This window comes from Lineus longissimus, chromosome 8 (genome assembly GCF_910592395.1).
Source record: "Lineus longissimus chromosome 8, tnLinLong1.2, whole genome shotgun sequence".
Classification (NCBI taxonomy): Eukaryota; Metazoa; Nemertea; class Pilidiophora; order Heteronemertea; family Lineidae; genus Lineus; species Lineus longissimus.
This window is the reverse complement of record NC_088315.1, coordinates 14,789,828-14,814,618: the sequence shown is the minus strand read 5'-3', so window position 1 is coordinate 14,814,618 and position 24,791 is coordinate 14,789,828. Positions and strand designations below refer to the sequence as shown.

General features: G+C 41.3%; 3 protein-coding genes and 1 long non-coding RNA gene across 4 annotated transcripts; all 4 read left to right on the top strand.

The window, feature by feature from the left end:
* The first annotated feature begins 1,366 nt into the window (after positions 1–1,366).
* LOC135492955 (uncharacterized) lies at positions 1,367–7,897 on the top strand. Its single transcript, XM_064779703.1, has 11 exons — positions 1,367–1,379; positions 1,677–1,842; positions 2,076–2,277; positions 2,726–2,807; positions 3,451–3,756; positions 4,092–4,334; positions 4,881–5,111; positions 5,750–5,977; positions 6,566–6,802; positions 7,016–7,321; positions 7,647–7,897. Exons 1-11 carry the CDS (start codon positions 1,367–1,369, stop codon positions 7,895–7,897), a joined length of 2,265 nt encoding a protein of 754 aa, XP_064635773.1.
* A 623-nt stretch (positions 7,898–8,520) lies between these two features.
* Positions 8,521–10,177, top strand: LOC135491970 (uncharacterized). Its single transcript, XR_010448001.1, has 3 exons — positions 8,521–8,745; positions 9,315–9,545; positions 10,054–10,177. It is a non-coding gene; the product is annotated as an uncharacterized LOC135491970 (long non-coding RNA).
* Positions 10,178–12,001: 1,824 nt separating this feature from the next.
* On the top strand, positions 12,002–16,194 carry LOC135492954 (uncharacterized). Its single transcript, XM_064779702.1, has 7 exons — positions 12,002–12,060; positions 12,301–12,431; positions 12,752–12,994; positions 13,819–14,049; positions 14,727–15,611; positions 15,894–15,982; positions 16,189–16,194. Exons 1-7 carry the CDS (start codon positions 12,002–12,004, stop codon positions 16,192–16,194), a joined length of 1,644 nt encoding a protein of 547 aa, XP_064635772.1.
* Positions 16,195–16,918: 724 nt separating this feature from the next.
* Positions 16,919–22,552, top strand: LOC135492895 (uncharacterized). Its single transcript, XM_064779592.1, has 8 exons — positions 16,919–17,208; positions 17,483–17,617; positions 17,995–18,199; positions 18,525–19,875; positions 20,057–20,228; positions 20,665–20,757; positions 21,270–21,465; positions 21,719–22,552. The coding sequence occupies exons 1-8, from the start codon at positions 16,978–16,980 to the stop codon at positions 22,351–22,353; spliced, it is 3,018 nt and encodes a 1,005-aa protein (XP_064635662.1). The 5' UTR covers positions 16,919–16,977; the 3' UTR covers positions 22,354–22,552.
* Positions 22,553–24,791: the final 2,239 nt, after the last annotated feature.

The following is a 24,791-nucleotide window of genomic DNA, read 5'->3' as shown; positions in this document are numbered from 1 at the left end:
ATCCTGAATTGAGGTTTTTGTCTTTCATGAGGAGATTCCTGAAGGTGCACATGGGATGTCTAGGAATAATGTACGAGTCTAGTTCGGCGGTTGGTAAAATAGTATGGCTTTAATTCCTCCAAGATTGAATGAATCACCAAGAATGATTCCGACTTCCTAATTACGGTCTACACTGTCATCCACTTACCAGCCTTGTCTGAGCCATTTCCTTACGATTTTAACTTTCTGCTTCATAAGTACACTCATGGTCAGAAGTTTATGGACACCAGTTATTGCACATTTTCTCCGAAATGGCTGATACTCTTGAACCCAAATTTTCACCACTTGTGGAGAATTTTGTTGGCTATCGAATTATATCATAGTTGTTATACGGACCAATTGCATAAAGAAGTTATTACATAATTTTGAGAGGCATCTATTTTTCACTTTTTTGTGAATTGATTTTTCAAACCCAAATTTACCCTACATTATACCTTACACATTGTTAAGACTATCTGTGAAACAAATGAAAAATCTCATTTCAGTTTTGAGATGTATTAAAAAATAAAAATTCTGATATTTTGATATTTTTGGGGTTTTTGCAACTGTATCATTGAGAAGTCATACCCAATTAAGGATTGGCACCAATTTAGCCCAGCTAGCAACTCATATTGCTGAGAAAAGGTCGATACTGGGAAGTATCAAAATTTTCAAATCATAGTTCTGAGATGTTCCTTTAGTTGAAAATAAGAAAAATTCACCAATCATTCAGGGGACATGTGTACTACCAGGATATATCGAAAAATCAGAAAAATCTCAAAATTTTCAGAATCTCAACACTTTGATATTTTGATACATCATGAAAAGTAAATGATATTTTCAAAAAATTTCTTCACAGAAAGTCTAAGCATTGTTATCTGTATGATGCCAGATTACTTTGATTTTGAAAAATCCTTCAACAAAAAAGTAAAAAATACACGCCTCTCAAAATTATGTAATAACTTTGATATGAACTATGATATCATTCGATAGCCAAGGAGTTTTTTCACCAGTGGTAACAATTTGGGTTGAAGAGGATCAGCCGTTTCTGAGAAAATGTGCAATAACTGGTGTCCATAAACTTTTGACCATGAGTGTACATGACTGAAACGTTGATCAGTTTTTTTCCACGCTACCAAAAACAATTGGGCCCTACTCTCATGAATGCTAATGCTTGTCCCCAACTCTTCCTTTATTGGAGATTGGTCTGCTCTGCGGCGAATCCATAGTGGTATAGCCAACATCACCCTGCGTCCTTATGGGTGGCGCCTAGCCAAGTAAATGTCAAAAGTGCAGTGGGTTAATAGCCTTAGTGAAACAGCTCAGTAATTCATTTCATATAATCAAGATGTTAAATGCCGGTAATAATGATAACTTCATCTATTTTCACAGCTCGTCCCAGCGCTTTGGATTATTATTATTTCAGAATCCAGAGAAATCAATGAGGGGTTTCACTAGGAGCCCCTCAGCGGCCGTACGTCTTGAACTTAACCAGTAGGAGAAACATAGTAACGACTCGTCGGTCGGGTATCGAGCCAACGACCTTCCGATCACAAAACCGACGCGCTACCACTGGGCCACCGGTGTGACAACTGCTTGTTATCCATTTGCCAGCCTTTACATTTTTATTGTTCTATTCAATAATAATCTACTTCTAGGTTGGGGCGTATTCGCCTGCAGGAAGCATTTCAAAGGCTCCTTCTTGCTCGTCTATCACGGCGTTTTAATCAAAGAAGATGAGGCACGGCGTCGAGAGAAAACCTACGACAAGAAAAAGAAAGGCTCCTTCATGTTTTATTTCAAACACAACACTAGCACCCTAAGGTAAATATCATGTGCAGCACCTGATCGACTGACTTGTAGTCTAGGAAGATATCTCAAGTTTGATCTCACTACACTCCCTATATGGCTATACTGAATATTTGCAAATGTCATTCTCGGCAGTCACAGATGTTCTTACCCGATCAATATAATTCACCCCCCCCCTCCCCAGTCGCCAGTATTAAGTGTGGCCTGTCTATGTATTACCACTTTATTACACATTTATTTCTTTATAGTGTTGATGCCACCAAAGACACTGGCACACTAGGGAGGCTGGCAAACGACGCGTGGAATGGTGCAGACAACTGCCTAATGAAAAAAGTTTTAGCAGCAGACGGGAGTCCAGCCCTCTGTCTTTTTGCCAAACGTGATATAAACATTGGCGAAGAACTACGCTATGACTATGGAGTAGATGATCTACCTTGGCGATCTCAAAAGGTAAGCTTACGTAGGCCTAGTAATCAATAATTGCAGAAAACTCCTTCCGCATGGCTTAATGGTCAGACTTTGGGTTAAAAGGCTTACTGAAGGACTGCACAACAGAATATAGGTATCCTCAGCTACCAGGGAAACAGGCCTACTTTTAATATGTCAAAGAAAATCTCAATTTCGCCAAAAAGTGAAGATACTGCAGTCTCACGTAAGGGGGGGGGGGGCAGTTTTGTTGTATTAAAGCTTAAATATTGGACTTTTATTAAAAAGATTTAATATTACACCATGATGGATTTCAGTGTGCTGTAAGTCCATGAGCACGTGACTATGCATGCAATGCGAGTGAAATAAATGTAGTATCAAACGTCTCCTGAGAGCGTTTTTAATTGACTGACAGAGGGAGAGACTGAATGACTGGAATGTGTGACATGTTCGTTTTTTGCTAATCTTTCAGAATGATACATCTCGTACAGGTATTCAAACACCATCTGACTGCCCTGACCAACATATGAAACAAAAGAATGATAAATCGGAGGGTAAGAATGTTTGTTGTTTAAGCAAAGGATAGATTGTAGTTGAATGAGCAACTAAAATCGCTGATCATTGTTTTCTTTCGGTCCTATGTGATCTAATGGCATTTAACAATATAATTGTAGATAGACCTAGCAGAGATAACGCCCTATTCGGCGAGGACCCCCTTATGACAACCGATGACATAACCAGAATCATCAGGGGTCGGAATTTGTGCAAAAGTCATTCGTGTTCTGATGGTGATCAGGTCAAACTGAATGTGGTGAACAACATTGTGATACCATTAATATACACGGGTTGCTTTATATTAGATGTCAAATAAAATGATCCACTCACCATTTCTACAGCCAAGGAAGTATTGGGTTGTTTGAGAAGGAATTCGGTCTGCCACTGAACTCAGCCACTCAGATGAGACATATTTCATCTAAGTAACCACAGAATCTGGGCTACAAGAGGATTCAGCATAGTTGTCTAACATATTCAATATAAAAGGTCCTTCTTGTGCTATTTTGAGCGGTCCATAAATCAACCAACCAGTAGTCAATATCCCACTCGTCACAGATTATCACTGTCTAGACCAAAACAAATGATTTGTAAATACAAAACATAATGCTTATTGCTTGATGCATCTAATTAACTTATTTTCAGGTAGGAACATAGAAGCAACAACAACCGAGGACAAAACGGCGTCCAAGAATCAAGCGACGACCGAAAACGGCTACAGGCCAGCCCTGATGAAGTCGACAAGCGACCAAGTAGCCTCCAAAATGGAGAAACAATACCACATTCAAGTACCAGAGAGTTCACGTTCATCTGCTCTCACACAGGGACATTGCCAAGTCATAAAGAAAAAGGAACGTGAATCGAAGACTACGACGGCGCAAGACTGCATTGCTCAAACTACCCTGGTCCCCATGGTGCCGAAAAGTGCAGTTGTTGTGCAACCTAGGAAAGGTGAGCTGACTTTCCTGACTTGAAAAAAAAATGTTGCGAAGTTTTAGATCTGCTGATGTGCTACTGAAGGCCACTAATTGCCCCTGGTGTATTACATAAGACCACTGTGAGTGTCCCGCTATCAGTGGAAGACATCGATCAGTGGAGGACATCTATGAGAAAATGACCAATGGGCAACTCAGCCCTGGTCTCATTTAATAATTGGTTGCACAAGGCGTCCTCCTACATACACGAAACTGCAAATTATAATATATTTCTTTTTCTTGGTACAGCACTGAGTTTAAACGGTCAGAGAATGAAAGTAATGCTTAATGTTTATGTGCATTTCATTTTAGGTAGTAAAATGAAACCACGACCAACGCATGAATATAGGGCTTCGAAGAGGCAGAGAAGATCAAGCTCAGGCCATGACGGGGCTTCATTGCCAGAAACCCACAATTGCCCTGCTCAGGTGCAGAGACACGTTACCCCAGTCTGCAAGAACAAGAAGGAGCCATCAGAAACAACGAATGATCAGGTCCGCACTTCAAAGGTCACAATTGCTGTAGAGAGTACAACAGCCATGCAGCCAAAAATATGTAAGTACTGAATGTGTTCATAACCAATCTGACTCTCTTGGGATGAGCATAATAAGTTGGTATTTTGTGTCTTCACGTCGCATTTGAGTGATCTCGATGCTTTATGCAGAGTGGCATTTAACAATCATTTTACATATACAAATTACATTTCACCTCAGTATGAATTGATTAATGGCAGTATCATGTTGTGCGTGTCGATCCAATATTTTTGGTTTGCAGCCTAAGTGTTTAACGTAAAGGAAACGTTCATAGATCCAGTTCAGCTCAAAGCAGATGATAATGCAGTCTTATAATTGATTGAGTCCACACTACTCTGCATACCCTGTCTTCAGAGTGCTTTGAAATTCGAAGGAATGAATTCAACCTTGGTTTCGTTAATGACTTATTTCATGTGAGTTTTCGTGTACGCCAAAGCATAGCCAATCACAGAAATATCATTCTTACCTCACCTTGTTAATGTCACCTCTAACAGCAACATCGTATTGTGATCTACATGCAGTTTCGGTCGTTTCCTGGTATTCATAGGCACATGTAAATTCATTACAGGTAAAAAGGTCAGGCCACAAACCAACCGGAACATTATGGCTATCGAAAGGCAAAGGACAGCTATCGGAGCCAGCTCAGCACAGGGCACGGTTCCATTGGGAGAAACCCAAAGTATGCCTCCCACGGCACAGAGCCAAGTTACCCCGTTTGTTACAATGCCTACAGGTCACAGTGAAACTACTCAGGTCCCCGTGGCGCCTCACACACCAGCTGTTGTGCAAATTAAGAAACGTGAGTAGAGCAATATTGTGCTAAATGTCATTGACTTGTTTTAATAAATCATCTTACTAACTGATATCACCAGCCCTTTCAATCAATAACACAATCACATCAAATTGACAGATGTACTGCCACCCAGCCCATGCGAAACAGTTAACTGCTTCCTACACTTTAAAAAAAATGAAAGTGGGTCACCAGAGAATGAGGTCCCAATTGCTCGGGTCCACACTACTCAGCATCCCCTGGCATCAGAGTATATAGAAGTTAATTGACCAGCCTAAGAAATATGAATAGCGGCTCACTACTTGTTTTTCCTTATCACTATGCAGCACATATGGAAATTACTGTGTCAGACAAATTAAATCCTACATCAACAACCTCTTGTTGTCCAAACGGAGAAATAATGAGCACTTCACTTAGTTGGTTAAAATTTACTTTAAAAATCGAAGATATGAATTCGATCCCGATTACGTTAATGACTGTTTTCGTATGAGTTTTTATGTACGTTAATGCATAGACAATCACAGAATTATCACTCTCGCCTCACCTTGTCAATATCACCTTAATCAGCAACATCGTTGTGATTACATGCAGTATTGGTCGTTTCCTGGTATTCACAAGCCATGTAAGCACATGTTTATTCATTACAGGTAAGAAAATCAGACCACCACCCAACCAGACCAGTATGGCTATCGAAAGGCAAAATACCTATATCGGAGCCAGCTCAGCACAAGGCACGGCTCCATTGGGAGAAAACCAAAGAATGCCTTCAGCGCAGAGCCAAGTTACCCCGTTTGTTACAATGCACAGGGATCAAAGTGAAATTACTCAGGTCCCCGTGGCGTCACACAAACCTGCTCTTGCGCAAGCTACGAAACGTGAGTAGAGCAATCATTTGCTAATCGCCATTGACTTGTTTTTGTAAGTCATCTCACCGACTGATATCATCAGTCCTTTCAATGAATTACACAATCACATCCAATTGACAGATGTACTGTCGCCCAGCCCATGTTCAAATCATTGAAGCAATCAATTATTTCCGATTGGCCTTTTTTTGCCTGGCACACCACTAACCCAAGAACACACACGACCACACCCCAAGCCTGACTGGGGGGCTGGTGAGCGTACCGTCTCTGAAGCCCAGGAATGCAAAATCTATTAGTAATGACTTTTTGCTGATAAATGAAAACATTGTGTGGTAAATATTGTAAACGAACTAAACTGGGCTCCCAGTCTGTTAGACATTAGAGGTCACCGCTGAGGACTTTTTGCTGATAAATGAAAACATTGTGTGGTAAATAATGTAAACAAACTAAACTGGGCTCCCAGTCTGTTAGACATTGGAGGTCACCGCTGAGGAGTCGAGTTCGATCAGTGTATCAAGTTGTATATGTGTCTAATGCATTCCTCCTAGATCTAGTCACCTACAATCTTAGGCTAACAATATTACTACAACTTTATTTTAGGAACGAATGTCAAAGTACCACCATCCAAGAATAATGCAACTTTAAAAGAACAGCAGACCGATGTTAGATCCAGTTCAGCCCAAGGCGTGGCTCAATTGCCTGAATCGCCCAGTTTGTATGACCAGGCACAAATACGCGTTCCTTTGATTCTCAAGAAAAGGGAAACTATATCGAAGTTCGCAGAGGCTACGGTCCCCATGTCATCAGAGGGATCGGCAGTTGTGCAGACTCAGAAAGGTAAGTAGCAGTTTAATTTTGCTAATAGTCAGCATTGTTGTCTAACATATTCAATTTGAAAGATTTTCCTTAATATGCTCTTTTTTTTAGCGTTCCATTCATCAGTAGTCAATATTCCCACTTGTCACCGATTATCATTTTTTAGACCAGGAGAAATAGTTTGTAAGTAAAGAACATAATGCTTTATGCTTGATGCATCTAATTAAATTTAAGGTAGGAAAATAGAAGCAACAACAACCCAGGACAAAACGGCGTCCGAAAATCAAGCGATGACCGAAATCGACTACAGGCCAGCCCTGATGAAGTCGACAAGCGACCAAGTAGCCTCCAAGTTGGAGAAACAACATCTCATTAAAGTACCAGAGAGTTCATTTTCATCTGCTCTCGCACATGGACATTGCCAAGTCTTAAAGAAAAAGGAACGTGTACCGAAGACTTCCAGGACGCATGACTATAATTCTCAGACTACCCTGGTCCCCATGGTGCCGAAAAGTGCAGTAGAGGTGCAACCAAAGAAAAGTAAGCTGTCTTTCCAGACTTGAAAAAAAAATGTTGCAAATTTAGATATGCTGGTGTGCTACTGAAGGCCACTCCTTGCCCCTGGTGTGCTGCGTAAGACCACTGTGAGTGCCCCTCTATCAGTGGAGGACATCTATGAGAAAACAACTCTGACCAATGGGCAACTCAGACCTGGTCTCCTTAAATGGTAACAAAGGCTTCCTACTGCATGCACAAAACTGCATATTAACATATATTTCTTGTTCAGGGAACAGCACTGAAGTGCAGCGGTCAGAGAATGAAAAGTAATGCTTAATGCTTAATGTTTATGTGCATTTTATTTTAGGTAGTGAAGTGAAGCCACCACCAACGCATGACTATAGGGCTTCAAAGAGGCAGAGAAGATCAAGCTCAGACCATGGCAGGGCTCCATTGCCAGAAACCCCCAGTGGCCCTGCTCAGTCGCAGCGACACGTTACCCCAGTCTGCAAGAAAAAGAAGGATCCATCTGAAACGACAAATGATCAGGTTCGCAATTCAAAGGTCACCATGGCTATGGAGAGTTCAACAGCCACACAGCCCAAAAAATGTAAGTAGCAGTGGTCTTGATTTTTTTGTGTCGTCACGTCGCATTTGAGTGATCTCAGTGATGAGTTGATTAATGGCAGTCTCATGTTGTCGGTCCTTCCGGCTTGCGAATAATGGCAGTCTCATGTTGTCAGTCCTTCCGGCTTGCAGTCTAACTATAAAACGTAAAGGAAACATTTATAGATCCAGTTCGGCTCAAAGCAGAACAAACACAGAGTCACATTCTTTAAAGCTTTAAGTAAAATAAAAGAGGTACCTAAAGAATGAGGTCTTCAGTGCTCGGGTCCGCACTGACTGCTCAGCATCCCTTTGCTCGGGTCCACTCTACTCAACATCCTATGGTTCGAGTCCACACTACTCAGCATCCCATGGTTCGAGTCCTTACTACTCAGCATTTCCTGGCGTCAGAGTGTTGAATTTACTTTGTAGTTCGAAAGCATGAATTTAATCCCGATTTTATTGTTGACTATTTTCATGTAAGCATTCATGTATAAGTAATTAATAACAAAGAATCATATCATTCTCACCTCACCCTGTCAATATCACCTCGATCAGCAACATCGTTGTGATAACATGCAGTTGCAGTCGTTTCATTGTATTCATAAGAACATGCAAATTCATTACAGGTAAAAAGGTCAGACCACCACCCAACCAGACCAGTATGGCTATCGAAAGGCAAAAGACCCATATCGGAGCCAGCTCAGCACAAGGCATGGCTCAATTTCAAGAATCCCAAAGTATGCCTCCCACGGCACAGAGCCAAGTAACCCCGTTCGTTACAATGCCTACAGGTCACAGTGAAACTACTCAGGTCCCCGTTGCGTCTCACACACCAGCTGTTGTGCAAGCTAGGAAACGTGAGTAGAGCAATATTTTGCTAAATGTCATTGACTTGTTTGATAAATCATCTTACTTAATGATATAATCAGCACTTTCAATCAATTACACAATCACATCCAATTGACGGAAGAACTGCCACCCAGCCTATGCAAAACAGTGGACTGCTTCCTACACATTTCCAAAAGTTTGAAGAAAAAAGAGAAAGTGGGTCACCAGTGAATGATGTTTTAATTGCTCGGGTCCACTCTACTCAGCATCCCCTGGCTGTAAAATTACATCATCGAGCGTATAGATGTTTTAGACAAATACAAGACAAGTCGTTGATCAACAACCTCTTGTTGTCTAAATGGAGAAATAATGAGCTACTTGTTTGGTATAATTTGCTGCAAAATGCGAGGGAATGAATTCAACCCCGATTACGGTCATGACCTTTTTCTTGTCAGTCCTCATGAACGATGATGCAAAGACAATATTACTCTCACCTTACCTTGTCAATAGAACATCACCTCTATCAACCACTTCGTTGTGATAACATACAGTATCGGTCGTTTCCTGGTTGTCATAAGTAGATGTATATTTATTACAGGTAAAAAAGTCAGACAACCGCTCAGCCAGCACTGTATGGCTATCGAAAGGCAAAAGACCAATATCGAAGCCAGCTCAGCACAAGGCACGGTTCCATTGCAAGAACCCCAAAGCATGCGTTCCCTGGCACAGAGCCAAGTTACCCCATTTGTTACAATGCACACGGGTCACAGTGAAACTACTCAGGTCCCCGTGGCGTCTCACACACCAGCTGTTGTGCAAGCTAAGAAACGTGAGTAAAGCAATCCTTTGCTAATCGTCATTGACTTGTTTAACTGCTTCCCGCACATTTCCAAAAGTTTGAAGAAAAGAGAAAGTGGGTCACCAGAATGCTCGGGTCCACTCAACTCAGCATCCCCTGGCATCAGAGTGTATAGATCTTGCACAACCTAAGAAATTCAAATAGTGGTTCGACCATGTTTATCCTTATCACTTTGCAGCAAATATAGAAATCGCTATTTTAGACGAATGAAGTCGTCGATCAACAACCTGTTGTTGTCTGAACGGAGAAATAATGAGCACCTAGTTGGTCAAAAATCAAAGAAAGTGATTTGATCCCAATTACATTTATGACTGTTTTCATGTAAGTTTTCAAGTTCCTAAAGGCATAGACAATCACAGAAATATTACTCTCACCTCACCTTGTCAATAGCACATCACCTCTAACAGCCACATCTTTCTGATTACATGCAGTATCGGTCGTTTCCTGGTATTCATAGGCACGTGTTAATTCATTACAGGGAAAAAGGTCAGACCCAACCAGACCAGTATGGCTATCGAAAGGCAAAAGACCTATATCGGAGCCAGCTCATCACAAGGCACGGTTCCATTGCAAGAATCCCAGAGTATGCCACCCATGGCAGAGAGCCAAGTTACCCATTCTGTTACAATGCACACGAGTCACAGTGAAACTACTCAGGTATCTGTGGCGTCTTACACACCAGCTGTTCTGCAAGCTAAGAAACGTGAGTAGAGCAATCATTTGCTAATCTTCATTGACTTGTTTTTATAAGTCATCTTACTTGTCTAACTGATATCATCAGTCCTTTCAATCAATAGCACAATCACATCCAATGGACAGATGTCACCCAGCCCATATTCAAATCAGAGAAGCAATCAATTATTTCCGAGAGGCCTTTTTTGCCTGGCACACCACTTTTGGATTTGAAGTCAGGGAACCCAAGAACACACACGACCAAACCCTGACCCTTACTTGGGGCTGGTGAGCGTACCGCCTTTAAAGCACAGCAATTCAACATCTATATGCCCTTTTACTGATAATTGAAAACATTGTGTGCTAAATATCGTAAAGGCACTCAACTTGGCTCCCAGTTTGTTATTGGATATTGGAGGTCACCTCTGAAGGGTCGACTTAGATCAGTGTATTAAATTGTATATGTGCCCAATGCATTCCTCCTAGATCTAGTCACCTACTTTTGTTACAATCGTCGGCTTACATTTCTATTACAACTTCATTTTAGGAACGAATGTCAAAGTACCACCATCCCAGAATAATGCAACTTTAAAAGAACAACCGATCAATGTTAGATCCAGTTCAGCCCAAGGCATGGCTCAATTGCCCGAATCGCCCAGTTCGTATGAGCAGGCACAGATATACGTTCCTCCAGTTCCCCCAAAAAAGGAAGCTATGTCGAAATGGGCAGAGGCTAAGGTTGGCATGCCGTCGGAGGGATTGGCAGTTCTGCAGCCGAAGAAATGTAAGTAACAGTTCTGTTTTGCTATTGGTCATCAGTTTCTGAACCGTCTTTCCACAGGCTGCATGGATGCAAATTTTATAGGTTGACTTGCAATCGACCGTAACACTCATTTCAACAAAAACAACCCTCAAAGCGCACAAAATGTAATTGACACTATCTCACATTTGCAGACTCCAATATGGATGATGACTTCATTGTTGATTAATGATGGAAATAGACATGAAGGAAATTCAAATGATATTTTTTTCGATTTTCAGACCGACTGCACGGTTTGATAAATTTCTACCTGGATGAAATAGAAACAAATGGACGATTGTGTAGCTTTACTAGGGATGCCAAGCAGTCTTCAAAAGCTGGACATCAACGTTTGCTGTATGAGGATGATGAAATGCAGCAGAAAACAAAGAACCAAATTAAATATGCAGATCTATATGATGTTGATTACTTCACATTGCAACTTCTTCTGCGGGTTAGGAACGATCTTCAAAACATTAATGACAGTGGCCATGTGTTCACTGTTCTTGCAGATATTGTTTTGGAGGACTTTCACCGCCGAGTGTCTGTTAAAGGTAGGCAAAGGATAGATATAAGCAAATGATAGATTGTAGTTGAGCAACTAAAATCCCTGATCATTTCTTTCTTTCGGTCCTATAAATGTGATCGATCTAATGGCAAATATCAATGTTAGATAGACCTCGCAGAGAAAACATCCCATCATTCGATGATGAAGTATCAGTGCGCGCTATGGCTAGGACTCCCTAGACTACATTTGCGAGCATTATGAATGATGATGCACATGAATAACCAGAATCATCAACTGGGGAAGGGTTAAAGTTAGTGCATAAGTCATTCGTGTTCCAAAAAACTCTGAAAATGCACACTCTGGTAGCATTGGTGTATATGTTAAATAAACTGACTCAAGCGTAATCAGCATAGTTGTCTGACATATTCAATTTGAAAGATCTTTCTCATGGCCATGTGTTCACTCCCGCTTGTCACCGATTATCACCTTTTTGACCCAAATAAATGGTTTGTTAGTATGAAACATAATGCTTATTGCTTATCATCATGTTGATGCATCTAATTTATTTTTAGGAAGAAAAATAGAAGAAACAACAACCCAGGACAAAACAGCGTCCAAAAATCAAATGATGACCGCAATTGGCTACAAGCCAGCCCTGATGAGGTCAACAAGCGACCAAATAGCCTCCAAGTTGGAGAAACAACATCGCATTAAAGTACTAGAGAGTCCACGTTCTTCTGCTCTAGCACATGGACATTGCCAAGTCATAAGGAAAAAGGAGCGTGTACCGAAGACTACGACGATGCAGGACTATGTTGCTCAAAATACCCTGGTCCCACGGTGCCGAAAAGTACAGTAGAGGTGCAGCTTAAGAAAAGTAAGCTCTCTTTCCAGACAAAAAAATGTTGCAAATTTAGATCTGCTGGTGTGCTACTGAAGGCCACTCCTTGCCCCTGGTGTGCTGCGTAAGACCACTGTGAGTGCCCCTCTATCAGTGGAGGACATCTATGAGAAAACAACTCTGACCAATGGGCAACTCAGACCTGGTCTCCTTAAATGGTAACAAAGGCTTCCTACTGCATGCACAAAACTGCATATTAACATATATTTCTTGTTCAGGGAACAGCACTGAAGTGCAGCGGTCAGAGAATGAAAAGAAATGCTTAATGCTTAATGTTTATGTGCATTTTATTTTAGGTAGTGAAGTGAAGCCACCACCAACGCATGACTATAGGGCTTCGAAGAGGCAGAGAAGATCAAGCTCAGGCCATGGCAGGGCTCCATTGCCAGAAACCCCCAGTGGCCCTGCTCAGTCGCAGCGACACGTTACCCCAGTCTGCAAGAAAAAGAAGGATCCATCTGAAACGACAAATGATCAGGTTCGCAATTCAAAGGTCACCATGGCTATGGAGAGTTCAACAGCCATACAGCCCAAAAAATGTAAGTAGCAGTGGTCTTGATTTTTTGTGTCGCCACGTCGCATTTGAGTGATCTCAGTGATGAGTTGATTAATGGCAGTCTCATGTTGTCGGTCCTTCCGGCTTGCGATTAATGGCAGTCTCATGCTGTCGGTCCTTCCGGCTTGCGGTCTAAGTATAAAACGTAAAGGAAACATTTATAGATCCAGATCAGCTCAAAGCAGAACAAACACAGAGTCACATTCTTTAAAGCTTTAAGTAAAACAAAAGAGGTACCTAGAGAATGAGGTCTTCATTGCTCGGGTCTGCACTGCTCAGCATCCCTTTGCTCGGGTCCACTCTACTAAGCATCCTACGGTTCGGGTCAAACACTACTTAGCATCCCATGGTTCGAGTCTACACTACTCAGCATTCCCTGGGGTCCACTTTACTCAGTATCCTATGGTTCGGGTCCACACTACTTAGCATCCCATGGTTCGAGTCTACACTACTCAGCATTCCCTGGGGTCAACTTTACTCAGTATCCTATGGTTCGGCTCCAACACTACTTAGCATCCTATGGTTCGAGTCCACACTACTCAGCATCCCATGGTTCGAGTCCTTACTACTCAGCATTCCCTGGCGTCAGAGTGTTGAATTTACTTTGTAGTTCGAAAGCATGAATTATATCCCGATTTTATTGATGACTATTTTCATGTAAGCTTTCATGTATAAGTAATTAATAACAAATAATCATATCATTCTCACCTCGTCCTGTCATTATCACCTCGATCAGCAACATCGTTGTGATAGCATGCAGTTGCAGTCGTTTCATTGTATTCATAAAAACATGCAAATTCATTACAGGTAAAAAGGTCAGACCACCACCCAACCAGACCAGTATGGCTATCGAAAGGCAAAAGACCCATATCGGAGCCAGCTCAGCACAAGGCATGGCTCAATTGCAAGAATCCCAAAGTATGCCTCCCACGGCACAGAGCCAAGTAACCCCGTTTGTTACAATGCCTACAGGTCACAGTGAAACTACTCAGGTCCCCGTGGCGTTTCGCACACCAGCTGTTGTGCAAGCTAGGAAACGTGAGTAGAGCAATATTTTGCTAAATGTCATTGACTTGTTTGATAAATCATCTTACTTAATGATATAATCAGCCCTTTCAATCAATCACACACTCACATTCAATTGACGGAAGAACTGCAACCCAGCCTATGCAAAACAGTGGACTGCTTCCTACACATTTCCAAAAGTTTTAAGAAAAGAGAAAGTATATCATCATAGAATGAGGTCCCGATTGCTCGGATCCACACTCCTCAGCATTCTCTGGCATCAGGGTGTACAGAAGTTGCGCAACCTAAGAAATATACATTGCGGTTCACTCTTTGTTTATTCTAATCACTTTGCCGTGAATATGGAAACCACTGTTTTAGTCAAATGAATTCTTCGATCATAATTCGGCATAAACAAGTGATACCGAAAGATAAACAACCTCTTCTTTTCTAAACGGAGAAATAATGAACACCTATGTAGTTGATGATATTAGCTTTGAAATTCGAGGGAATGAATTTAACCCCAATTACATTTTCGACTATTCTCATATCAGTCTTCATGCGCGTTAAAGCATATACACGATAGACCATCGAATTGAAATATCACTCTCACCTCACCTCATCAATATCATCTCTCAGCAGCATCGTTGCGATTACATGCAGTATCGGTCGTTCCCTGGTATTCATAAACACATGAAAATTCATTACAGGTAAAAAGGTCAGACCACCACCCAAACAGACCAGTAATGCTATCGAAAGGAAAAATACCTATATTGGAGCCAGCTCAGCACAAGGCACGGTTCCATTGGGAGAAACCCAAAGTATGCCTCCCACGGTACAGAGCCAAGTATCCCCGTTTGTTCACAAAAACCAAGGAGATGGGCTACATGAGGCTGATAAGTACAGAGATGAAAAAAGGCCTGAAGCTAAAGAAGGCAAAAAGTCGGACGGAATAATTTGCAGTGATGAGTTACAGCCGGTTGAGGAGTTGGTTGAAGACAGCGATGCAGATGCCAAGGAGGTAACTCATTATTATGGAGATGTAAACGACGAAGTCAGTGGTAATGTAATTCATGCAAATGAGGTCATGGAATATCACTACAGTTGTGAAAGTGATGCTGACATGGAAAAATATATCGAATATGCCACGTCTGATGATGAGAAGGATGAGCTACATCGGACAGGGGAAGTGGTTGAGGAACAAAGCAATGTCTGCCCTGCGGGAGAAAGCGAGGAGACTGGAGAGTATGGTATTGGGGAAGACGAAGCCTCGGACACGATGATTATCAAAGATGATGACATTGAAACATCTCTTGATGAGGAAGGTGTTTTTTTATTCAGTGAAACATCTCTTGATGAGAAAGATGTGGTTATAATCAGTGATGATTCCTTGCTGGCTGATGGGATGAGTGCAACAGGAAACGAAAGTTTTGGAAGAGGTCAAAACCTGGACGTAGATCATAATGAAGAAGTAGACCAAGGAACAACAATAGCAGGAGATGAACGATCAGGAATACCTGGAAACACGAAACCTGGGGTTGGCCAAAATGGAATGTGCAGAGGAGACAAGGAAACCGAAGGCGAAGATACCAAAGGTACAGTTATTGTCTTGCCTAACACTTCTTATCTAATGCATTTCCAACCAGAGTCGTTATGGTGACTTTATTGCTAGGTACTGATGACTTTCATAGGTTGCATGAATAGTCAGTAGCCCTTCGACAGGTATTCTTGGGAAATTTTGCTGAACTGCTGCAAAGTAATCACAGATCTACATAAGGAATTCATAGTGAATGTCATGGGCGGGGGTAAAAACGATTTAGAACACCACTATGCTTTTGCGAACAAACTAAATATGATTTTGCAAATATTTCTTCCAGATAACGCCCTCCTGCATTCCATGCTGCTTCCCCTCACCCCTGAGAGTCTGGTTCTTCCTCTTAGCCCAGATAGCCTATTTGATTTTGAGGTGAGTATCCAAAATAGGAACCTTTCTATCAGTGTACGATAAAGCAAACCACAAACAATGGCCCTTGGGTCCAACAACTCCCTCAGTACGTTCAGATCACTGTCCCCAACTTCTGTCAACACTAGCTTCGGAAAAGAAAGCAAGGTGTTACAAAAGGAGGCAAGTGACCCAAGTTCCATTACCATAACTCTTGTCATTTTGACCAGGATTAGCATCAAATCATGCTTTTCCATCTTCACTTTAACAGGATGATCATCAAGTCATGCCAGTTGTCACATCTACCCCGTCAACTCATCCAGGCAATCACATGGAACCAAGCAGTCTTAACTTTTCAGAGGAGGCGCACCAACCACAAAATGAAGGTGGCCATATCACAGAGTTGATAGGAAATGGTACCAGTTCAATCATCATGGAAAATGATGCGGATACATCATCCTCGTTTACAGAGGGATATGGCTGTGCCGATGACGAAATGAGCAGAGATGTGAAATCAAGTCAAGGGTTGTTAGAAGATATCGTCAACTCATTCATGGCAGAGGAAAAGGATAAAACTATGCAGGTTAGCCCCTCCTCTTCCCATGTCGTTTTTGGAGTGAACATTTCACTGGTTAACCAACCTAATACTTAATTGCTGGCCTCGTTGTTGATCAATCAAGAGTTCTCAGGGGATTATGATAATGCTGGCGCTTAAAAAGTAGTGACAATGCCACACTCACAATGTGTCTGCATGATGGTTTGGTCTTGTTATGCTAGCATTTCATTGACAAAGTCGTGATCGGATTTCAATGAAGGGGTGAAGGGTAGGACCAGATTGGCGATTATTTCCTACTGTATCAACTTTTATATTCATTTTTCATGTTTTGCAGGCTGAGCGAACTCCTATACCAGCTGTCATTGAACAACAACTTGATTGTAATAGCCAAGTAATAAGTGAAAGTTCAGCCGCGGAGGACTATGTTCATCGATCTCCAGATAATGAAGGTTGCATATATGCAATGATGGAATGTTCGGTTGATGATGGTAGTAATTCAACCTCAATGGAAGTGGTAGATGAAGACGATAGCGAGCCCGGGTCCAGAGGGGAAAACACCCAAGATTCCTTTGATGATACGACCAGGGGAGAAATAGATCGAGATGAATCAAGTGATGATGAGTTAAGTGATGATGTATTTGAAGAGGAATGCAGCAACCCACCCAGGAAAGATGGATACATTAACACCGACTTGGTGAGTCCAGATGAGTTTGACCCATTTGACTGTAAGTGTAACGTGTAACTATGGACATTCGTTCATCTCTCAAAGGCATTTTAGTGGGTCGGGGTGCTAACTAACCCCCCCCCCCCCACATGAGCAGTCAGTGCTTCGGGTTGGTAGTAGTGAATCTCCCCAATGTCTTTCCAAAACTTGTCACCAATTCAATTATTTTGCTACCTTTTCTCGGAGCTTTCATGAAATATTTACATAGAAAATCCATCTAGTCATCTTTAATGACATTTTGCAGAACAAATGCAATGCGTCTGAGGCACCATGCTATGATGATATGTCTGAAGATGATGTCAGCACCATATCCAAGGGAGAGGATGGTATTAGTATTAGCACCACAACCAAGGAAGAAAGGAAAAAAAGCACAAACAAAGTAAATTCAAACATTTTTCATTGCATGTTCGAGTTGGATAACAGTAGTGGGATGGGCAACAGTGACGTGAAGGAAGTTGTGGCCGAGGGGCCGCAGGGGGGGGGGGGAGAAAACCTAAATGAAACTACCACAATGTGAAGACCTGGACTTTTCATTTAGCTATGCAGACCCAACACAAGAGAACGTCCTCAGTACACATGCACATGAGTCTACATGACTGGTCCTATCATTGATAATTGAGGTGTACTTCACCGATGTTATACTGTGGCATTCGATCTACTCAAAATAAAAACATTGAGTCCACACAGTGATATGCGGACATTTTCTTGTTTTTCGGTAGTTACTGAATCATGCATTGTAGGCCTATTTCTTTCAAGGATGATGACAAACAACCATGCCTGGCCCCGGAACTATTTGTCAATGTCAGCCATTTAGACCATTTGAGGGCGGAAGCCTGTTCGGAAGGCAGTTTTGATACTAATGGTAGACGCCATTCATCTGTGGAAGAGAAGGGTGCCATAACATCTGGAAAACTCGAAATGGACAAATCACCAAAGCGACTGCCTTCGAAGTTTCCATCAGGTTGGTACACAATTTGTACAGACCGATTTCAAATTATATTTCAGACAACATATTTCACGTATAGTAGCAGCAGCAGCGCCACCACAAATTTGTCAACGAGTGAAATTAAATGGTACGTTCATCGTTCAATGCAACTGCACCATAGTAGGCAGTGAACAAGATGTGACCGTTCATGTTCCAACATCATCTTAGTACTGACTAACTTCCATCACTAGAAAAATATGCATATTCTGATGCATCACCTGCACTACGAATTAAGGAACCACGTGACTCCACCTTAAATATTCTAAGTACTCCATATTGAAATTGTTCCATTTTCTTTCAGTGACTGTTCCAACATACCAGAAAAAGGACGGTGGAAATCGGCCCTATGACAGACGGCAGGCGTGTTTCTACTGTGGTGAATTGAAGGCAAAGTTCCCGAGGCATTTAGAAAAATGCCATGTTGATGAGGTTGAGGTCGCTCGAATTTTCAATTTGACTGACAAGCAAACTAAACTGAAGGAAGTGGAACGTATAAGGTTAAAGGGAAACTTCAACCATAATGTAAAGATTTTACAAAAGGGTGAAGGCGAACTCATCGTAGCAAGACGTCCAATACAGCATCGAGATGCCAATGAATATATTCCTTGCATCCATTGTCTTGCATTTCTTCACGAAGATGAAGCATGGAGACATGCAAGGGTTTGCCAATTCAACACCAAATCAAGTGGTAATGATGATGACAGTCGAGATGACGATGGTGACGATGGTGATGACGAGGATGAGGATGACGACAATGACAAAAACGCCAACGGATACAAGGGACACTCGATTAAAATTCAAAGTCGTATCTTTCTTGATGCTGCAACAACAGGAAGAGACCCTAACTCGGCTGACTTTGCCGATCTACACAGTGTTATAATCAGTCCGATGAGAAGTAATGTGGTGAAAACGATCATAAAAAAGGACACATTAATACTGAAGCTGGGGGCAATTTTGTTGAACAAAATTGGTGTGAAGAGACAAAAAGTCATAACACAACGTTTGCGCCTTCTTGGGAGATTCTTGCAGGAGTTTCGTCAACTTAGGGACAATCCATTCATCGGTCTATCTGAAATAATTTGCGGAGAACACTTTGATTCTGCTGTCAAGGCTACCCGAAATCTTTGTTGTGTTAGCAAAGAAACAACAATGGCGGGGGTGAGCCTTCTGAACACTCCATCAATCGGACTACAACTGGGCCACTCGCTTAAAAAATGTGCGCTCATCAAACATGGCATCGGATTGAGAACCATGGACAAGGACAAATCGGATGAAGCACACGTATTTCTCCAACTTTTCAATGCTGAATGGACAGAACTGGTTTCGTCACACGCGCTCCAAAGCCTCAAAGAAAAGAAATACAATAAAGTAGAGTTAATTCCAGTGACAGCGGACTTGCTTAAGCTTCGAACATTTCTTGACAGAAGTATTGTTGTTTTGGAAGATGAGCTGAGGAAATCCCCTTCTGAGAATTCGTGGAGAAGACTGTCGGAAGGTATCTTCTCCATCGTTACCTTGTTCAACAAAAGGCGAGGAGGGGAAGTGGCAAAAATGGTCGTTGGTTGTTTCACGAACAGACCAAACTGGAAGGAAAATAGAAATGAAGATATACTTCTCTCCCTCTCCCAGTTGGAGCAAAGACTCTTGGAAAGGTAAGTGGGTCTTAATTTATTTTATACACAATAACAATTAGACGGCTATTGAGGAAACGTTTTGTGGACTTTAAACGAGTGATTGAAAGCTAAGTCTGAAAATCCCATTGCACAAGGGTGTGGTATGTCATCTTCGTCCCATTTAAGGTGGTTGAAATATCGGTACTTATTCATATTTCAGCCTGGACATGGTGCAGTTACCAGGCAAGAGAAACAGAAAGGTCCCTTTGCTTCTCAAACCAGAATGGGTTAGACCGATGGAATTGTTGGTGGAGAAACGATCTCAATGCAACGTGGCAGGCCAATATTTCTTTGCCGTGCCTGGGTCTAATTCATATCTATCCCCCTGGAAGGTAGGTTGCATCAGTTCGAGAAGATGTTAAAGGGGAACAGTATTCTGATCGAAGACATTGTTCCATTTTAACGTTCCCTGATCAATTAAAAATCCTGACAAAAACTTATGAGACAAGTGAGGTAAAACTGGAAGTGGAAGCTATATGCGCATTCCGTTGATGCCATCATTGTAACACCCATGAATGAGCACCACCAAGGCCCTGAAAAAAGACTTGCAGATTTTTTCTTCTTCCAAGTCTCTTCACATTAGCCCTTTTGCAGGGAGAACCTTTTTTTCGTGCCTCCACTACTCTCATGAACCGTACGTCACGTTCTACGGGCTCCGTTTTGACCCCTGAAACTAGACGTGGGACCCCCTTCTCTTTGCCTGCTTAGTCAAGAGGTAACTTCTTCACGGTTGAGGTCGGGATATAAAACCCTCCTACCTATTTACAGGTTCTCAATCGATTTGCCAAGGACGCAGAGTGTACAAGACCGGATCTCATTTCGACAACTCGACTAAGAAAATACACCGCGACAGTAACCCAGGTAAGGAAGATTTAAAATAGGAGGTCACTGGAATAACGTGTGTAATGGACAATTGAGAAAATACTTGTCATAAATCGTAAATAATCATAAATCATGGATTTCACTTGAACAGACATTCCAATAACAGAAGAGAAAAGTTAGAATGGACGAACATTTTGGTGGAGTTCTTGGTTAGCATGTGATTATCTGCAATTGAGTTGAAGGGGATTTGAACCTCTGACATTGAGATTTAAGTGGTTGCATCAAAATACTGGGGATTTAAATGCTTGCAGCATCAAAATACTGGGGTTTATTTTATCAGTGTTTAACGATATAATGCCTACCGTTAAAATCGTATTGCCCCCCCCCCCCATGCACATCACACTGCTTTTGTATTATGGTTCATTTGCGGACCACGCATATTGCTGTTTCGTTAGTCAACTCTCCCAAAATATAGCATACTACGAACACTTTCCCATTTCTTAACCATCTTAGCATGCTAATGCAAATGATTATCCCATCTGTTTTTTCAGATACTTGGTTTGAAGCCTGGTGAACTTGAGTGGTTGGGGAATCACCTGGGCCACACTGTAGAGGTGCACAAGGATTCGTATAGGCTACATGAATCAACGATTGAGATGGCAAAGGTGTCGAAGGTGCTGTTAGCAATTGAAAACGGGACAGCGGGAAATTTCCAGGGGAAGTCCCTAAATGATATTCACATTGATGGTGAGTTCAGACCGGATTTTTCTTCAGTTACTTAATGACTGATGTAATGATCAAGTTATTTTCCCCTTACAACAACAGCAACAACAACACAACTTTGAACACACCAATGTATCGTTCAACATGTAAATATGTAAAACGTTTTATAAATTCTACAGCTGCAACAACGCAAATGTCGATGATGCTACCACATCCACTCAAATGTCGATAATTCTGATCTAGCCATCTCTACAAAATAATATTTGTTACATTTCAGATATTAATATGCCAGCTCAGCATGAGAGTGACGACGACCAAGCTGGACCCAAAGGTGACGGAGAGGGGAAAAAGACACGAAAGCAAAAACCATTAAAGCCAAATAAGAAAGTTGTAAAGAGAGGTGCAGAAACTCATGAATCACCAGATACTTCGATTAACAGCAGCGACTCGAAGGCTGAGGGTGGCAAAGAGTGGCGTCACCCAAAACGTAAGAGTATAAAGACACCAACTTATAATCTAAGCGATGATGATACGCGTGATGACTCGACGATTGATGAAGATTATAAAGAAGAATCGTCTGAAACAAGCACTGACTCTGGGAATGACAGCTTAGTAGTGCCAAAACTGCCTAAAAAGGTCCTCCCAAAGCCACAGGCTCAGAAAAAGATTCCCAGTAAAAAGGTCTGGGTAAAATGGTCGAATACTGACATAGGCATAATACAAAATGCTTTTAAGCGCTGCATTCTAAATGAAAGGGTGCCACGAAAGGCTGATATTGAGAAAGTTGTTGAAAACTACCCTACCTTAAAGCAACGATCGTGGATGCAAATCAAAAGTAAGGTACAACACCTGATTAAAAATAAGATGAAGGTTACTAGCACCATTATGGAAAAGGCCAAGCAAAGATTGTGAGGGATATACTTTCAATTATGCCAAAATATTGTCTGTGGTGGTAATCCGCCTAACATGTGCTGTATCATGATTTTCACTTAAGTTCAATCCCCTTCCAAATGTTTGCTACTTTGAATGCATAAAACTAGATCGATTCCCAGTTGGTCTATAGTCGGATGCATAAGTAAATGTCACTGCCATTTTGGGTCACTGTGCAAAACTACTGGGCCGATTTCTTCAAAGTTTGGTTTTGAATCTAATTTCGAGACCCAAGAGGATTTTCATATTTCAGTAACCATGGTTACGAAATAATTCTTTTGTATGTATTGGTGTACATTGACGTAGTGCATTGATTTTTACATTTTCGCCTCTGTACTGCTTGTTTCTGGATGCATTTTGCAGACACATTCAGGTTAATTTTTTTTTCGTGTGTATCTTCAAAGGTGCCAAGTTTCATTTGGAACTATCCATTAAAAAAAAAATCGGGCCCGTCCAGGCCTACCCCAAAATGGCCAAGGGCTCCAAAGTTGACAATTTTTTTCTTCGTGATTTGCAAATCTCTAACCTGAAAATTGTGTTGGGTCCCGAAATTATATTCAAGAAAAAACAAACTTTGAAGAAATCGGCCCAGTAGGTTTTGCACAGTGACCCGAAAGGGCAGTGACATTTACTTATGAATCCGACTACTGTTGGTATTTTGCCATCTTTCAGTCATGCCAAAGAAAGTTGCATTGTTCGTGACGGCAATCCGCCCAAACATAGTTTCTTTAAAGGCATGAAACCGTGATAGAATTCGAGTTCTCTCGAGTGTATTGTCGACACCTTGCTCACGAGCTTGGTGGACATCCCTGAGATAGTCTAGAGTATGAACATTTTCACTGGGGTTTAATCGTTTAGTCATGCCAATAAAAGTTGCATTGTTCGTGACGGCAATCCGTCCAAACATAGTTTCTTTAAAGGCATGAAACCGTGATAGAATTCGAGTTCTCTCGAGTATATTGTCGACACCTTGCTCACGAGCTAGGTGGACATCCCTGAGATAGTCTAGAGTATGAACATTTTCACTGGGGTTTAATCGTTTAGTCATGCCAAAGAAAGTTGTATTGTTCGTGACGGAAATCCGTCCAAACATAGTTTCTTTAAAGGCATGAAACCGTGATAGAATTCGAGTTCTCTCGAGTATATTGTCGACACCTTGCTCATGAAACCGTGATCGAATTCGACTCATGAGCTAGGTGGACATCTCTGACGTGTATGTCTTTTCTGTAGTTATTTTCATTATTTCTGTATGCACAGTGAACTGCATTGGTTATTGTCAGCACAAGCATATTTTCCTGGCTCTGGGGGCGGGAATGCGGGATAATTGAGAAATTTAGAGAAATCAAACAGGTTCCAGACATGGAAAATATGCTTGTGTTCAGCTTTGGTGACAATGGTGCTATTACCATTGAGCCCCCCACCATAGCTCACAATGTTTTAGTCACATCTGATAATGCAGTTCGAATGTTATTGAAAAGGAAATGTTCTCATTTTAATTTCGAACGATTTGATATGAAGGCATTTCAGTGTCTTATATCATGCCTGAATAAAGGTACTACCATTCCGATTCATGACAATTTGCTATATCTCACTGTAGAGATCATATGTTATCTTCAGTTAGAAGAGTCAATAGTTAGTGATTTAATGCCTATAATTCAAAATGGACAAATGGCGCCATATCTTAAAGTGATGCATACTCTTCTGTGCAGCAACTATTGTGACACCGTAGAAAATCTTTTCAGAAAGTGCAAGTTGCCGACATCTTTATGTAAAAGTGTTAGCCCCAGTTACCGCAACTTTAAGCAAAAGTACCGAAATGCAAAACGACACAATGAATGGTTTGTAACAAAATGTCAACCCCACTGCAAATGCAAAACATGTTCAAAGTACCAGTCTGAAAGAATGCGTCAGATGTTTTACAGTGACGAGAGCGGTTATTCTAACCCGTATTATGGTGGTTTTGAAAGATCACCATTGCAAAATCTTTAATTCTAAATATGTTTGTGTCAGAGTGTAAGATATTTTGGCAATATATATCATATAACAGTGTATTCAATGTTAGCGGACATTTCCAAAACAATGTATTATAATGGGCTCCAGGAAAGAAATCAACTGCTCTCTCACTGTTTGCATTTTACATGAAATTGCCTTTTTGATTAGGAGATGACTATTATTTTTTGAATTGATTTAATACTTTTTTAAAGCTAGATGAAATTAGTATCTACATTTTGAAATAGGGTGCCAGGCTAATTATAATCATCATCATCGAGAAGCATCATGGTTCTTCTGGACCATTGACCAGAAAATGTATCCTTTGTTTTAGCTGAGTAATACTCAGCGCTACATATGCATGCGTTATATTACATTCTGAAGTTTGGTGTATCATTAGACACGGTTATTCTTTGAACGACATTTATTCT

Coding starts and splice junctions, on each gene's coding strand:
- LOC135492955 (XM_064779703.1), top strand. Junction 1,843..2,075: donor CACAACACTAGCACCCTAAG/GTAAATATCATG, acceptor ATTTCTTTATAG/TGTTGATGCCACCAAAGACA. Junction 3,757..4,091: donor TGTTGTGCAACCTAGGAAAG/GTGAGCTGACTT, acceptor ATTTCATTTTAG/GTAGTAAAATGAAACCACGA.
- LOC135492954 (XM_064779702.1), top strand. CDS start 12,002: ATGGCCATGTGTTCACTCCCGCTTGTCACCGATTATCACCTTTTTGAC. Junction 12,995..13,818: donor AGCCATACAGCCCAAAAAAT/GTAAGTAGCAGT, acceptor AATTCATTACAG/GTAAAAAGGTCAGACCACCA. Junction 15,612..15,893: donor CGAAGGCGAAGATACCAAAG/GTACAGTTATTG, acceptor TATTTCTTCCAG/ATAACGCCCTCCTGCATTCC.
- LOC135492895 (XM_064779592.1), top strand. CDS start 16,978: ATGATGGAATGTTCGGTTGATGATGGTAGTAATTCAACCTCAATGGAA. Junction 17,209..17,482: donor GATACATTAACACCGACTTG/GTGAGTCCAGAT, acceptor GACATTTTGCAG/AACAAATGCAATGCGTCTGA. Junction 18,200..18,524: donor GCCTTCGAAGTTTCCATCAG/GTTGGTACACAA, acceptor ATTTTCTTTCAG/TGACTGTTCCAACATACCAG.